This window comes from Herpailurus yagouaroundi, unplaced genomic scaffold, assembly GCF_014898765.1.
Source record: "Herpailurus yagouaroundi ecotype Mexico unplaced genomic scaffold, PumYag 142, whole genome shotgun sequence".
Lineage (NCBI taxonomy): Eukaryota > Metazoa > Chordata > Mammalia > Carnivora > Felidae > Herpailurus > Herpailurus yagouaroundi.
In genome coordinates, this window is record NW_024412397.1 from 40,946,451 (window position 1) to 40,961,263 (window position 14,813).

At 42.2% G+C, this 14,813-nt stretch overlaps 1 protein-coding gene across 4 annotated transcripts in view; it reads left to right on the top strand.

Moving 5' to 3' along the window:
• GAREM1 (GRB2 associated regulator of MAPK1 subtype 1) overlaps positions 1 to 14,813 on the top strand; it is a 205,595-nt gene that overhangs the window by 151,345 nt on the left and 39,437 nt on the right. For all 4 annotated transcript variants that reach the window (XM_040479139.1, XM_040479137.1, XM_040479138.1 and 1 more), the window contains one exon: positions 9,645 to 9,775. In XM_040479139.1, coding sequence (XP_040335073.1) covers positions 9,645 to 9,775 — 131 coding nt within the window. The remainder of the gene's footprint in view (positions 1 to 9,644; positions 9,776 to 14,813) is intronic.

The window sequence follows — 14,813 nt, forward strand, 5'->3', positions numbered from 1 at the left end:
AAACTCCAGCCTGCATGCATATGTACAGATAAAAATACAAGAGTATTTGTACAGTTAAATCTTGAGTATAAGTGCAGATTCCTGACCAGGTTTATTTGCTTCCTGAAAAATGGCAACTGGTTTATTATTTCTATCACTGGAGGATTGTTCATTCCTTCATATTTGGAAATGGCCCATTGGTTTTAAAGTTCAGGTATTTGAACCATTTGGATTGTGTTTCATTAGCACAACAGACCTATCGAGAGCAGTTAATGTTGCTGGCCTGTCTCTGAAAGAGGTAAGAGAAGTGAGAAGAATATATTCATTCATTCATTCATTCATTCATTCATTGTTTAATAAGCACCTACTATATACCATGTGGGTTCAGTGCTAGGGATGCCACACTGAATCACATCGATACAGTCATGGCATTTCAACCTTACAGGGTTCCGTTTTCGTAGCCGTTTCTGCTCATTTTATCTATTCTAAGGTTGCTTTGGTGTTCTGATGCCAATTTTGTTGCTTTTGTTTTCTGTTTTATCATTTTGCACCAGTTTATGCAACTTTTTCTGCTCCCAGAATGAGGGAAATGTTCCCTTGACTTATGGTCCCACAGATGGATACTAGAGAGGCCTCAGCTCTCATTCCGTTTCTTTCTATTTACACACATAAAGTTGACCCCTGTGCCGAAGGGGTGGTGAGCAGTAAAACCTTAGCTGTAAAAGAAGATTTACCACAGGGCATGCTCGTTGTCAGCAATTATGGAGACCCGAGAAGCACGAATCACAGGGAGCCCCGTCTTCACCAATGGCATAGAACTTCTTTCTCTCTGATCATTGACCATAACTTCCCTGCCAGTAACAAACATGACAGACCTGAATTTGACCACCTCTGACTCCCCGTTATCTCTGTGCATCTCAGCATTATTGCTTTCTCTTCTTCGTGTGTTTCCATTTTCATTTGCGACAACTGACCTTTTCCCTACAGGCAAAGGAGAATGTGTCGTAGTATAGCTTCTAGCATCCTACAGGTGCCTGAAACTTAGATGCCTCCGGGAGGACCTCTGGCCTCTTAGCTGTGCTTCACATCTCATCCTTTGAGATCAATCACGGTGATCATCTTGAAGGACACACCCACAGAGATGGATATTTTCTGGATGACAGTTCTTCTCAACATATTAATTATGCAGTATAGTTTTAGAAGTGTATCGTGAAGGCAGTGCAGTTAGTCCCAGTCTTTGCGTTTTCAATATTATCGTAAATGTATTTAAGCTATAATTGACGTGCATGTCACTGGTGTTGAATTTGTTCCTGCGAGTTTCAGCGCTCTGAGCCAGAATGCTTCTCACAATGGAGACGTTTTGAAATCACCAAAGCTGTTGAAAAACAACGCAGTATTCCTTCCTCTCCAAGACCCAAGTTTGACAGTAACATCTCAGAACAGATGTTTCGACAATCTCCAAATGTTTTTATTTGGTGGCACAAAGACTCTGTTATTCATGAAATGGTCTGTTAAAAAATTAGTTCCTTCGTGTGGGGGTTGTGGGAATATGTGCTATGTAAATCGATTTCACATTTTGGCAGGGAACTGGCTCTTCACTCTTTCGATTGTCTCCAGGCTTTGACTCTGACAAGCCACAGCAGTCACAGGGAATATAGTAATGCCAAGAGCTCAGCATCTTTCCCAGAGTACTTTAAAGTTGACTCATCTGCGAGCATCATATTGTTTTGTAAAAGAATAGAAGCTAAGTAAAAATCCGTAGCAAATTGGTCTTCTAACATACAGTGAGAGAATGTAGCCACTCATGTTCGCCGGTCCTTTGGATTCTTCTAATAAATCCACCTCTGCGGCTTACACTTCTTCGTGTTAGACTCCTATTGAAAGGAAGAACTGCCATTCTGAGATAAACAAGGGTCAGCTTGGGATGTGCCCCTCACAAGGCATCTTACGAGAGACCTCAGTGTAACTGTTTACACGTGTTGGGATATGAGGACTGGTCGTTGTCACTCTAATATCCCGTCTTCTTGCCACTACCCTGATCCATACTTTCTACTCTTTCCAGCCGGACAGAGGTCAGCAAACTGTGTGGCCTGAAGTCCAAATCGGACCTGCTGCCTGTTTTTGTAAATTTAATTTGGTCGGAACGCAGCTGCTCCAGTTTATGTATTGTATATGGCTCCTTTCGGGATACATCGCCAGACGGGACTGGTGGCAACTGAGACCATTTAGCGCATGGGACCTAAAATCTTTACAGAACAAGTTTGGCGAATGAGCCCCCCCCCCCCCCCCAGTAAGAGGTCACTTATATACTGTGACCCATTGTTTAAAACTTTACATTAAGACATTTGGTATATTTAGATTTTGAAGGCATTTGTAGGGTGTAAGAAATGTAAACTAAAAAATACGGTTTTAGATCATTAAACATATGACAGGAGAATGTTTAAAATAATAATATATGTATACAAAGAAACATAAGCTTGGGACGCCTGGCTGGCTCAGTTGGAGGAGCCGTGGGTTCAAGTCCTACATTGGGTTCAAGATTACTTACATAAATAAAACTTAAAAAAAAAAGAAACATATAAACTAAAATCTTTCAAGATAACCTGAAGGAACTATATGGAAAGAAGGAAAGGGAAGTTAACTGTTGGATGGCCAACAAACGTTAAAGAATGGATGAAAAGAGTCTATTTTTCTGATGTACACTATGTTCAAATGTTAAAACACTTGGTGATATTTTTAATTTTTACAAAATTTTTTTAATGTGTATTTATTTTTTGGAAGAGAGAATGACAGAGCTTGAGGGGGGGAGGAACAGAGAGAGAGAGAGACACAGAATCTGAAGCAGGCTCCAGGCTCTGAGCTGTCAGCACAAAGCCCAGTGTGGAGCTCAAGCTCACGAGATGTGAGATCATGACCTGAGCTGAAGTCGGACACTTAACTGACTGAGCCACCCAGGTGCCCCAACATTTGGTCATATTTAGCTGCTACTTTATTTTTATTTTTTCTTTCATCTGTGTATGTTAATTGGTCTCAGAATAGTTTCTTGTAAGTGCCCCCACGTATGTGTATGTGATTCTGAGGTCTTTCTGTTTAACAGAGGTGACAAACACAGGTGAGACTACAAATTGAGAATTTACTCAGCTTGATATTGATGCAACGGCCATACCAATTATGATTATTCATTTGGACCTTAAGCCACAATATGTCTGAGGCTGCTAAAATAATGTAAGATCACAAACACAATTGAAAAATAACTAAAGAATTGCTTGAAGGACAAGCCCCCAAATTGGGAGAGAAGCAAATGGTGTTAAAGGGATAGAGGTAGTTATATCTGGAATCCCAGGCTCGGTTATATGAAACAGAATATCAGCAGTCATGACAACAGGGCAAGGAAAACCAAATGTAAGAGTTCTAAGGCTCAGCGTGCCTGGGTGGTTCAGTCAGTTGAGCATCTGACTCTTGATTTTGGCTCAGGTCATGATCTCACGGTTTGTGGGTTCGAGCCCCACATTGGGCCCTGGGCTGACAGTGCAGAGCCTGCTTGGGATTCTCTGTCTCCCCCTCCCTCTGCCCCTACCACATGTGCATGCACTCTCTCTCTCTCTAAAATATAAGCAAAAAAAATTTTTTAAGTTCTAATGCTTTCATTTCATGAGTGGAAACCTCCTATCTTGCCAGGAATTACTTTTTTCTTTCCTCTGAGAGTACTCTGTCACCTAATAAAGGACTTGAACAGTATCTGCAATCACAGTTTTGTTCTGTTTTTTTTGGGGGGGGGGGGAGGCAGAGGGGAAGGGTGAGAGAGAATCTTAAGCAGGTTCCATGGAAGCTCAGTGTGGAGCCCGTCTCACGGCTTGATATCACAACCCCTGAGGTCATGACCTGAGTGGAAATTAAGAGTCAGACGCTTAACTGACGGTGCCACCCAGGCACCACTGAAATCAGAGTTTTAAAGGAATGCAGAGATGTTCTGGACCTGCACCATCGGGTACAGCCACTACTAGCCACATGGGGTGCTTGCAGTGTGGCTGCTATGAACTGAGGTGTGCCACAGTGTAAAACATACTCATCATTTTAAAGATGTAATGAAAATAAAAGTAATAATAATAAAAGTAAAAATAATGGTAAAGGCTTAATGCCAAAAAAGAATGGTAAACATCTCACTGTGCTTTCCTGAGTTTAGACATGTTGAATTTCGTGCTATTAGACTTGCAAATATAAATATCCGATAGACCCTTAGATATATGTCTTTAGAACTTAAAAGAAATTTAGACTCCATAAAATATGGTTTTTATACATTTATGCAGCCATTGGCACAAGAAAAATTCAAATACTTCAGAATACTCACTGCGGAGTGCCTGGGTAGCTCCGTCGGTTGAGCATCTGGCAAGGTCATGATCTTGCGGTTTGTGGGTTTGAACCCCGCATCCAGCTCTGTGGTAGCAGTGAGAGCCTGCTTGGGATTCTTTCTCTCCCGCTCTCTCTCTCTGCGCCCCCGCCCCCCACACGTGCGCTCTCTCTCTCTCTCTCTCTCAAAAACAAATACTTAAAAAAAAAAAAAAAAAAAAAAATATATATATATATATATATATATATACATACACACACACAAAAAAAAGAATACTCAAGGTTGGCAAGATTGTGGTCCAACTGGGATGTCCATGGAAGAAATCTAAATTGGCTACTCATAGAGATATAAATTGGTTTAGGGATTTTGGAAGCCTAGATAGCCAGGTATTTTAAGCACAAAGAATTGTGTGATACTCTTTGATTTAATAATCCTGCTCTAGAAAATTCATCCCACGAGCCAAAAAGAGAAAAGAAAAGCTCTGTGCATCTTGAGAACAGGAAAGGGACCTGAGGGCTGCTAACTGGTTACTTGTGCTGAGTACTTAAAATCATCTCCGTTAATCCTCGCCACAGCCCTTTGCAGTGTCCACACTTCATGGGTGAGAAAACAAAGCGCAGACGGATTAGTAATTTGTTAGTACTCTCTAAAACTTGTAAGTGGCAGAGTTTGCACTTAAGTCAGTCCTAGCCTAACTCAGACTAAGAACAGAAAAATAGTTAAATCCACTATGAAATGCTGTGCAAACATTATAAACGTATCGTGTCAGGAAATGCCAGAAAATATAGGAAGGAACAGAGATTATATTGGAGATACTTCATAATCATTAGGAATTTATACGAGGAGGGTTGCCTGGGTGGCTCGGTCAATTAAGCGTCTGACTCTATTTGGGCTCAGGTCATGATCTCATAATTGTGAGATCCCACCTTGAGTTGGGCTCCAAGCTGGGCATGGAGCCTGCTTAAGATTCTGTCTTAAAAAAAAATTTTTTTTCAAAGACTACGTAGAATTGAGACAAACAAAAAGGTTGCTTTATTGTGGAGGCAGAATTTTTTTAAATAAGTGGTATTGATATTCCTATAATTTTTAAAATTCTGTTGTTTTTATGAATGTAATCTAACATATATGTATAATATATAATCGAACATACTTCAGTGTATAATCTAACATATTTTGACTATATTTTCAAATATTTATTCATATCCCTACATATTTCTTTTTTTTTTTTCAATTTTTTTAATGTTTATTCTTGAGAGAGAGAGAAGGAGAGAGAGCATGATGGAGGAGGGGTAGAGCGAGAGAGGGAGACAGAATCTAAAGCAGGCTCCAGGCTCCATGCTGTCAACACAGAGCCCAATGCGGGGCTCGAACTCAAAAACCGCAAGATCATGACTTGAGCCAAAGTCAGACACTTAACGGACTGAGGCACCCAGGTGCCCCTACCCCTACATATTTCTAAAAGGTATATGAGCTGTTACATTATAACTAAGTGCATTTTCTACATTGTCAACATCACCCACCCCTTAACTCCTGAAAACTCCCCCTTCAAGGTCCATCACCAGCAAAATCCCTATGTCCTTAAAGTTTTCTCTGAAACTACTTGTATCTTGTTAAACCCTAACCTGGGTATGCCCTGAAAACACCACTTCCCTGAAGCCCTTTTGGGTGGCAGCTCTATTTTTTGCCCCAAAGTTGAGAGGATGTGAGTGTTTTCTGTGTTCTTTGGGGCTCCCTTGACCATTGTAATTCCCCCTCCCTAGAAACTCTCAGCTTTAATCTCTCGTCCTCAGACTCTCTGATCCACTACCCCAACAGTGTTACAGTTATCTACCATGCCTAGAATCCCTCCCTCGTTTGTCCGTAATTTTCACTCCTGGCTCACTGCCATTCTCTCCAGCATTACTTCTGTCTTCATTCTTGGGATTTCAGTGCATACATATACGATCCTGCTAATCCCCCTGGCCTCTCACTCTCTCTAGCTTCTCACCACCTCAACCATTAACCTCCCATGGTTGCCCTCTAGACTGTGTCATCACCAACAGCTGCAGGCTTCCATTTTCTCAAATTGCATGCCTTCCACTCTGACTACTCCTCTGCCCGGCCCTTGAGCTCACTCCATCCAGGATTTGGAAATCGACTCCCATCAGAACCCACTAGCCATTGATTCCACTACTTTTCACCCTCGTTCCTCCCTCCCAAGATGTTGGGTCCAGCTCAAGTTCCACGGACTGATATTATGTTCACTCCCTTGCATACATCTTGGCTCCTCTGCCCCTCTTTTGTGTTTCATACTCACTTGGCAGTTTTACAGTCCCGGCTGAATCCCAAGTCTCTGCCCACTTTGGACCAGCCCCTGTTTTTGCACACTGTCTGGAGAAAAACGTACAACTGTCCTGTTGTTTGGTTTCACTTTTAGTTCATGACCATGAACCTCGAGTGGGAACTTATGGCTGTCCAACAGTCATGGTGGGTCATTCACTCTCAGTGGACTTTACTACAGTCTTCCCCTCCTTCCTGAGCCCTCCCACACCTCCTCTCTCAATCTCAATCTTCTTCTCAGCTGATGCCTTCCTTCTGACTTTTGCTGGAAATATGGAAGCAATAAAAAGGAGCTACCAGCTCCCACTGAGCTCTCACAGGTGGGCTCCTGCTGAGGCCCAGCCCCTCCACTCCTATACCCAGGGACATGCTCCAGTAATCCCTTCTTCATCTGCTTGTCCCTCCGTTGGTCATTCCCATTAGCATCCATCGTACAAAGGAAAAAAAAAAAAAAAACAACATTCCCTTGATCCCATTCCACGTGCTCCCTTTAACTAGCACTCCCATGTCTTTTCTCCCGTTCATTGCAAAACTCCCCAAACATCACCTGCCGTCCATCCCTGTTATTCGCACTTCTCCCTTCTCTTAAATCCACCTCAGTCAGGCTTCCGCCCAACTATTCCACTGCTCCTGTCAAAGTCCCCAGTTAAATACAAGTTGCGAAAGCCGACCGTTGCTAGCCCTCATTCCAGAGTCCTCTCTGAGCGGCATGTGACATCGCTCTCGCTCTTGAAGTGCTCAAATCGTGGCTTCCAGAATGCACCCCTTCTGGATCTGCCTCTTACTCCCCCAGCCAGTCCTTCTCAGTCTACTGGGACTCAAACCTTAGGTGTCTTCTCTGTCTGTACTTAAGCCTGTGCTCTTCATCATCAAAGTGCCATGGCTTTAAAGATCGGTGTGCTGATGGCCTCCTGGGTTTCCAGCCAGACCTCCCTCTGAGCTCCACACTTACATGATCATCTATGAACTTCTGGGATATCTCTGTATGTCTGATAGACATCCCAGACTGAACTCCCCTACCCCTCCAACCCGGCTTCCTTCAGCTGCTGAGGCCAAATTTGTAACACTTTCCCGCCATTTCCAACCCCCTGCCATCTCACACCTGGATTATGGCAGGAGCCTCCTAACTGTTGTCTCAGCCTCTACACCTTGCACTTCTACAGTGTTCTCAAAACAGCAGCCAGTGTGGTCCTTCTGCAACATTGGATAGATCACCTCTTCATGCACACCCCCCCCACCCCCCACCCCACCCCACCCCCAGTGGCTCTCCATCCCACTCAGATAAAGAATTACAAGTCTTGGGGCGCCTGGGTGGTGCAGTCGGTTAAGCGTCCGACTTCAGCCAGGTCACGATCTCGCGGTCCGTGAGTTCGAGCCCCGCGTCGGGCTCTGGGCTGATGGCTCAGAGCCTGGAGCCTGTTTCCGATTCTGTGTCTCCCTCTCTCTCTGCCCCTCCCCCGTTCATGCTCTGTGTCTCTCTGTCCCAAAAATAAATAAACGTTGAAAAAGAATTACAAGTCTTCAAAGCTGTACACAATCTGGCCATCTGTTCTTTCTCTGACTCTCTCTCTCGTCCCTCTTACCTTTTACTCACTTTGCTCCGGCCACGCTGGCAGCATGCCAAGCGGGCAGCCACCCATCTGTCCACAGGTCTTTGAGTAGGCTACGGTTAGAGAACACACCTCCCAGTGACGTCAAAGGTCACCTTCTCAGCCATACCTACGCTGGCCACCCTGCACTCTCTGTCCCCCTCATCCAGCCCTATTTTTAATAACACTTCTCACCCCTGACCTATTACATACCCTAGTCATTTTTCGTGTTTATCATTGTCTTCTGCCACAGTGTAAGATTTAGGGCAGATTTTCATCTGGTCTCTTCATTGACTTCTGTCTAGCATCTAGAGTGATGCCTCCACCGTAGATGCTACCAAAAAAAAAAAAAAAAAAAATGTCTTGAGAGTATGAATGAAAGTTTCCCTGTTTCTGCCCGGTGTCCTGTAGACACACGCTGAGAGATCTGCCTCATTATAGCTTTTAATTCCTTTTCAAGTTTCTCAAGTGTTATAGTGTAAACAGCATTCAGAAAATGAGTGCTAAGAACACTGTGTCTTTGGCTTGGTTACATACGGTCTTATTCTAAACTGAAAACAACTCCTAGAATGAAGCAGAAGTATCATAAATATTGAAAGTATATAAACAATAATAGACCCTTGACATTTTGGGGAATATGTTCAAAGTTCTTCACAATCCCCCAAAGTACAGATACCACAATAGTATATCCTACTGTCATGAACTTTATGCGGAACAGGAAAAAAGAGAGAAGGAAGCCACATGTTGCTGTAGATGGAACTGGCTCCTCTCCAGGCCCACTCACCCCCTGGCCCAGCCTTGCCCTGCTCAGGCTTCACACTTGTGCTGCAGAAACACCACAAATTACAGCGGCTCATGCGCCCTCAGCATCGCCCACATATTGTGAAACCAAGGATACTAATTCTGTGGGAGCCAAAGGTCCGCTATATTATTTTGTCCTACTTGCAAAAATTTGAAATACTACTTTAAACAAATTAGTTGCCCTGGGGCGTTCGGCCTTCCTTTTAGAACATAGCATGTGTGGGTGTTAATTACAACTAAATGACAAGGGGATTATTATCAAAAACAAACTGAGCAATCATTTGTAACAGAGTAAGTTTTCACTTTGAGATCAAATTACAAATAAGCATCCATTCAGTTTGATTTTGGTCATCTGGTAATAAACTCTTGATGTGAACAAAAAGATGCAAAGGAGAAAACATATGTGTTTGTACTCATTTTTAAGCTGACTTTTCAATGTAGATTCCAGTTCAAGAAAACCTTCTGCCGTGGTAACTTTTTCCCCTCATGATAGTGATCAGAAGCCTTCGACAAAGAAGAGTGGGAGTAAAGAAAGGGGATGCTGTCGCCACGGTGACAGCTGTCCAGCGTAAACATCTCACATCTCTTCCGTTTATCGTGTATTTTAGGGCAATTCAAGCTGCTGGAACAAGACCGGGATATAAAGGAGCCAGTGCAATATTTCAACAGTGTGGAGGAGGTGGCTAAAGCATTTCCTGAACGCGTGTACGTCATGGAGGAAATAACATTCAACGTGAAGGTAGTTCTAGAAGAACCGACTATTTATCCTCCCTGAAATAAGTTAACTTTCAGGTCACTATGTACACAGTGAGTTCCCCCTGTACTTCATAGGAGAGTTCCATCTGATGGATTCGTGTCAGTGGCCCAAACTGGTCTTTATAAGAACTGCATGTGCTGTAGATGACCTAACTCTCCAACAGGTTACTGTGTTAACATTATCTTTTGCTAGAACAACTGTCGAGGCAGATCAAAAGATTTTTTTTTTTTTAATTTGGGCTTTATTCTCTAATATGTAACAGTTGTTTGGCCAGCTCTTCTGTAAGTCTGGATGCTCCACTTGTGGGAGCAAGCAAAAGGCATATGACAACACTAATACTGAGCACTTACTTAAAGAAAAAGGGAGAATCTTCTGGAGTGTGCCCTGACATCAGCTTCTATTCATTCCATTATTTGTAGTCTATCTATATCAGTACACAGAGAGAAAATTGATATATAGAATATTGCCCTGTATGTATTTGTTGATGTTTGGTCATCAGAGAAAAGCTAGATTGTGTTTATTGTGCTGTATTTGTTTTGCATTCTTAATGGGACATTTCTGTCCCCTGGTGCATAATGAGCGAGCTCCTTTGACTAGACTTGCTGTTGAAGAGGGACTAACCAGAGAATCCCTGTCACCAAGGCCCGACCTTATTGCCTGTAAGTCCATTGTGTTTTCTTCAAAAACACACACGTTTGCTACAGCATTCTAGAAAGTGTTCACATTGAAAGCATTAACCTCCCTTCATTCAGCAGGAAGTCCAACTAAGTCATGTTCGGTAAACATTTCAATATTTTGGGGGCAAGATGCCCGTTTGTTAGAAATCCACTCTATGTGAAAAACAGACTGCAGGGTATCTTAGTCCAAGAATGCAACAGTGTCTTTGTGGGTGACTCACTCTACCCACACTCCTCAGGAAAGGGGGGAAATGTCTAAGACAGCCTCCCTGTTGGAACAGTGGCCCTGCCCATTTGGTCAGCTAAGCCAAGTCATTCTTCCAATTCTAAAATAGAGCTGCTACTCCACTTTCTTTGGTTTTATTATTAAAATGGGTAGATTTTGTGTCCTGTTAAATTCCTAACTAGCTAAATTATGCTTGTATTCAAAAATATTTATAACTTTTAAGGCCTTGAGTAGCTCAGTCTATGAGTCTTGAACTTACACCGAAGATTTATGAGAACATGCTCAGTTTTAAACATACCAAGATTCATTGGTCAAGAGTTACTCAAATCCGATTTGATTCTTGTCTCAATAAGAGTTAAACCTTTCCTTAAAACTTATATCTAAAATTACCTAAATTGGAAAAAAAAAATATTTAGAAAGGAAAGTTAATACTTTTAAACTCTTTTCTTAAAGCAATGCATTTGCTGATAAATCATGAGAAATCAAGCATAAAAATGTGTTAAGATTTTTAAAGATTTTGTCAAGTATTAAAACTTAACATTCAGTCTTTTGCAGCATATTGTTCTTGTAAAAGATTTTTTTAAATGCCTCTGGCAGCTGTTTTTTGTGTGTGAATTTGTATGAAGTCAGCAATGATTGAAAGAATAATACTGAAATCAATACAGTTTGATGGGTTGTTGGTTTTTTTTTACAGAATATCATGATTGACTCTGTTTATTCAAACATATGTAATAGAGATGCCATTTAAAAATTCAGCATAGGGGCGCCTGGGTGGCGCAGTCAGTTAAGCGTCCGACTTCAGCCAGGTCACGATCTCGCGGTCCGTGAGTTCGAGCCCCGCGTCGGGCTCCGGGCTGATGGCTCAGAGCCTGGAGCCTGTTTCCGATTCTGTGTCTCCCTCTCTCTCTGCCCCTCCCCCGTTCATGCTCTGTCTCTCTCTGTCCCAAAAATAAATAAACGTTGAAAAAAAATTTTTTTTTAAAAATAAAAATAAAAATTCAGCATAGCGGTATGAATCTATTTAACACTACTAACCTGTACACTTAAAAATGGTTAAGATGATAAATTTTACGTTACATATATTTTATCACAATTTTTCTTAAAAAAACCCAAAAAGGCTCAGAGACACAGACAAATGGGTCAGTGTACGGAATTCAAGCTTACAGCATCCATAGAGCTGCCTGGACTTGGGCTGAGTTCCTGTGCTCTCCTTACATGAATATTTGATACCTCTAGTCTATTACTTAGAAAGTTTTTTTTTTCTTAAATTTTTTTAATGTTTATTCATGTTTGAAAGACAGAGACAGAGCACAAGCAGGGGTGGGGCGGAGAGAGGGGAAGGGGACACAGATCTGAAGCAGACTCCAGGCTCTGAGCTGTCAGCACAGAGCCTGACGCGGGGCTCGAACTCACGAACCGTGAGATCATGACCTGGGCCAAAATCGGATGCTCAACCGACTGAGCCACCCAGGCGCCCCTATTACTTACAAAGTTTTGAGATGCTATCACATCCATCCGCCATTAACCATTAAGACATCGTTCACTTATATTCAAAGAAGAATTGATCAAGGAACCTCAGGAAATTTGCACAAAGAAATACACAAAAGTCTGTGTGCTTGGTGAATAAACACCCAAGTAAATAATAAACCAAGGAGATTTATGGAAAAGATGTCTGGATACCACTTGGGCCCCTCAAAAATAAAGTGTTGGAAGTCATGGTCTTTAAGAACTGGTCATAATGTGCATATGCATGTACACAGTACTTAATGTGAGAGCCAAGTGGGGGTAAGGAAATGGTGTGCCTGGTTACTACTTTGCTTGGAGAGGGAGAAAAATAATTAAAAACAGTACAACAGGGATGCCTGGCTGGCTCAGTGAGTAGAGCATGCAATTCTTGATCTCAGGGTCGTGAGTTCAAAGCCCATGTCGGGTGTAGAGATTACTTAAAAAAGCAACAGCAGTACAACATACTCATAAATACAGCTGTTATAAATAAATACTATTAAATGTATAATGTTAAATATTATGTAACTATAGATGTTATCCAGAAAGCAATGTTTTATTTCAAAACTTCACCCTCTACTCTCCGCTTCAGGTACAGCAGAAATTAGACCAAGACGGTAAACAGCTCAAGAAATAACTTACAGTTAAGACTTGGTAGCTAACTGGCATCTGGAGAGTCAAAAGGCACAATTATTATTTGAAATAAAAAAATAGAAACGTTTGTATAAACAGGCATATATACTTATAATAACAAATAGAAATGAAGCATAAGAAGAATATGGAGTAGAACAGAGGGGTTGAAAACGAATGGGAACTCTATAGTGTTATTACTTTCAAGACTGTAGCAGAACTTGAACAAAAATTTAATGGCTAGGATTAGTACTATGCACAAATTTATTTAAAAATAAGCCATTCCTGGGGCGTCTGGGTGGTTCAGTGGGTTGAGCGTCCAACTTCAGCTCACGTCATGATCTCACTGCTTGTGAGTTCGAGCCCTGCATTGGGCTCTGTGCTGACAGCTCAGAGCCTGGATGGAGCCTGCTTGGGATTCTCTGTCTCCCTCTCTCTCTGTGCATCCCCTGCTCATGCTCTGTCTCTCTCTGTCTCTCAAAAATAAATAAACATTGGGGCACCTGGGTGGCTCAGTCCGTTAAGCATCCGACTTCAGCTCAGGTCATGATCTTGCAGTTCGTGGGTTCGAGCCCCACATTGGGCTCTGTGGTGACAGCTTGGAGCCTGGAGCCTGCTACGGATTCTGTGTGTGTGCATCTCTCTCTCTCTCTCTCTCCCTCTCTCTCTCTTTCTCTGCTCCTCCCCTACTCATGCTCTCTCTCTCTCTCTCTCTCAAAAATAAATAAACATCAAAATTTTTTAAAATAAATAAATAAACAAACATTAAAAAAGAATTAAAAATAAGCCATTCCAGGGTGCCTTCCTTAGTTGGTAGAAAGTGTGACTCTTAATCTCAGGATTGTTAGTTTGAGCTCCATGTTAGGCATAGAGATAACTTTTAAGAAATCAAAAATAAGCCATTCCTTTTATCTTGAAATTGTCCTTTTTCTTTAAGGTTTGTTTTTTAAGGTTTATTTATTTATCTGGGGTGGGGGGGAGAGGGGGGGCTGGGGCAGAGAGATAATTCCAAGCAGGCTCCGCACTGTCAGAGTGGTGCCCCGAAGTGGGATTCAACTTGGGACCATGAGATCATGATCTGAGCTGAAGTCAAGAGTTGGACGCTTAACCGACTGCGCCACCCAGGCACCCTAAAATTAAATGTGTTTTTAAAAGATGCCTTGATGTGCTTGAAATTATCTGCCTGATTGCCCCATCATTAACTGCATGAAATGAATTAATATATATTAAATGTTTAATTCTTTAAACAGCAAATATATTTTGAGCACTTCCTGCACGTCTAGGCACTGTTAATAAACATGCAAACACTTGAGATTATAGTCAGTTGAAGTGGCAGACAATATATGTACAAGTAGAAATACTACCTTCAAATAAAGGAATCAAGGAGACAATGAGATGTACAGGGTTTGGAGCTTGGGGCAAGGAATGGGCTTGGGGTATACATTTGTGGCTCAAAAGCTCCTCGATGGCATTTGAAGCCATAGACAGGTTGAGTTCACCTACATCAGGGCTGATTTTTTTTTTTTTCCTCCCAGGGACATTTGACAATGTCAGGGTACAATTTTGATTGAGGAAGGGTGAGTGCTACTGACTTCTAGCAGGTAGAGGACAGGGATGCTGCTAAAAACCCTACAATGCACAGGACAGCCCCACACCAAAGATGATCTGGCCCAAAATGTCAGTAGTGCCGAAGCTAGGAAACTCTGACCTAGAGACTAGATGAAGAAGAGAAGAGACCAAAGACTGAGCCCTAGAACACCCCTGCATTGAGGTCCAGGAGAGACTGCAAGGAGTAACAGTAAGATGGGGGAGCATGTGGATGGATGTTCCAGAAGCCACAGGACAAAAAGCGTTTCAAAGAGGAAGGGGCAACAGTGTCAAATGTTACTTAGTGATTGGATTAGAGGACTTGGAACTCACTGTGAAATCCAGCAAAATGGAAGCCTTTGCTAGCCTTGACAGGAAGAAAATAACAGCTCAGAGA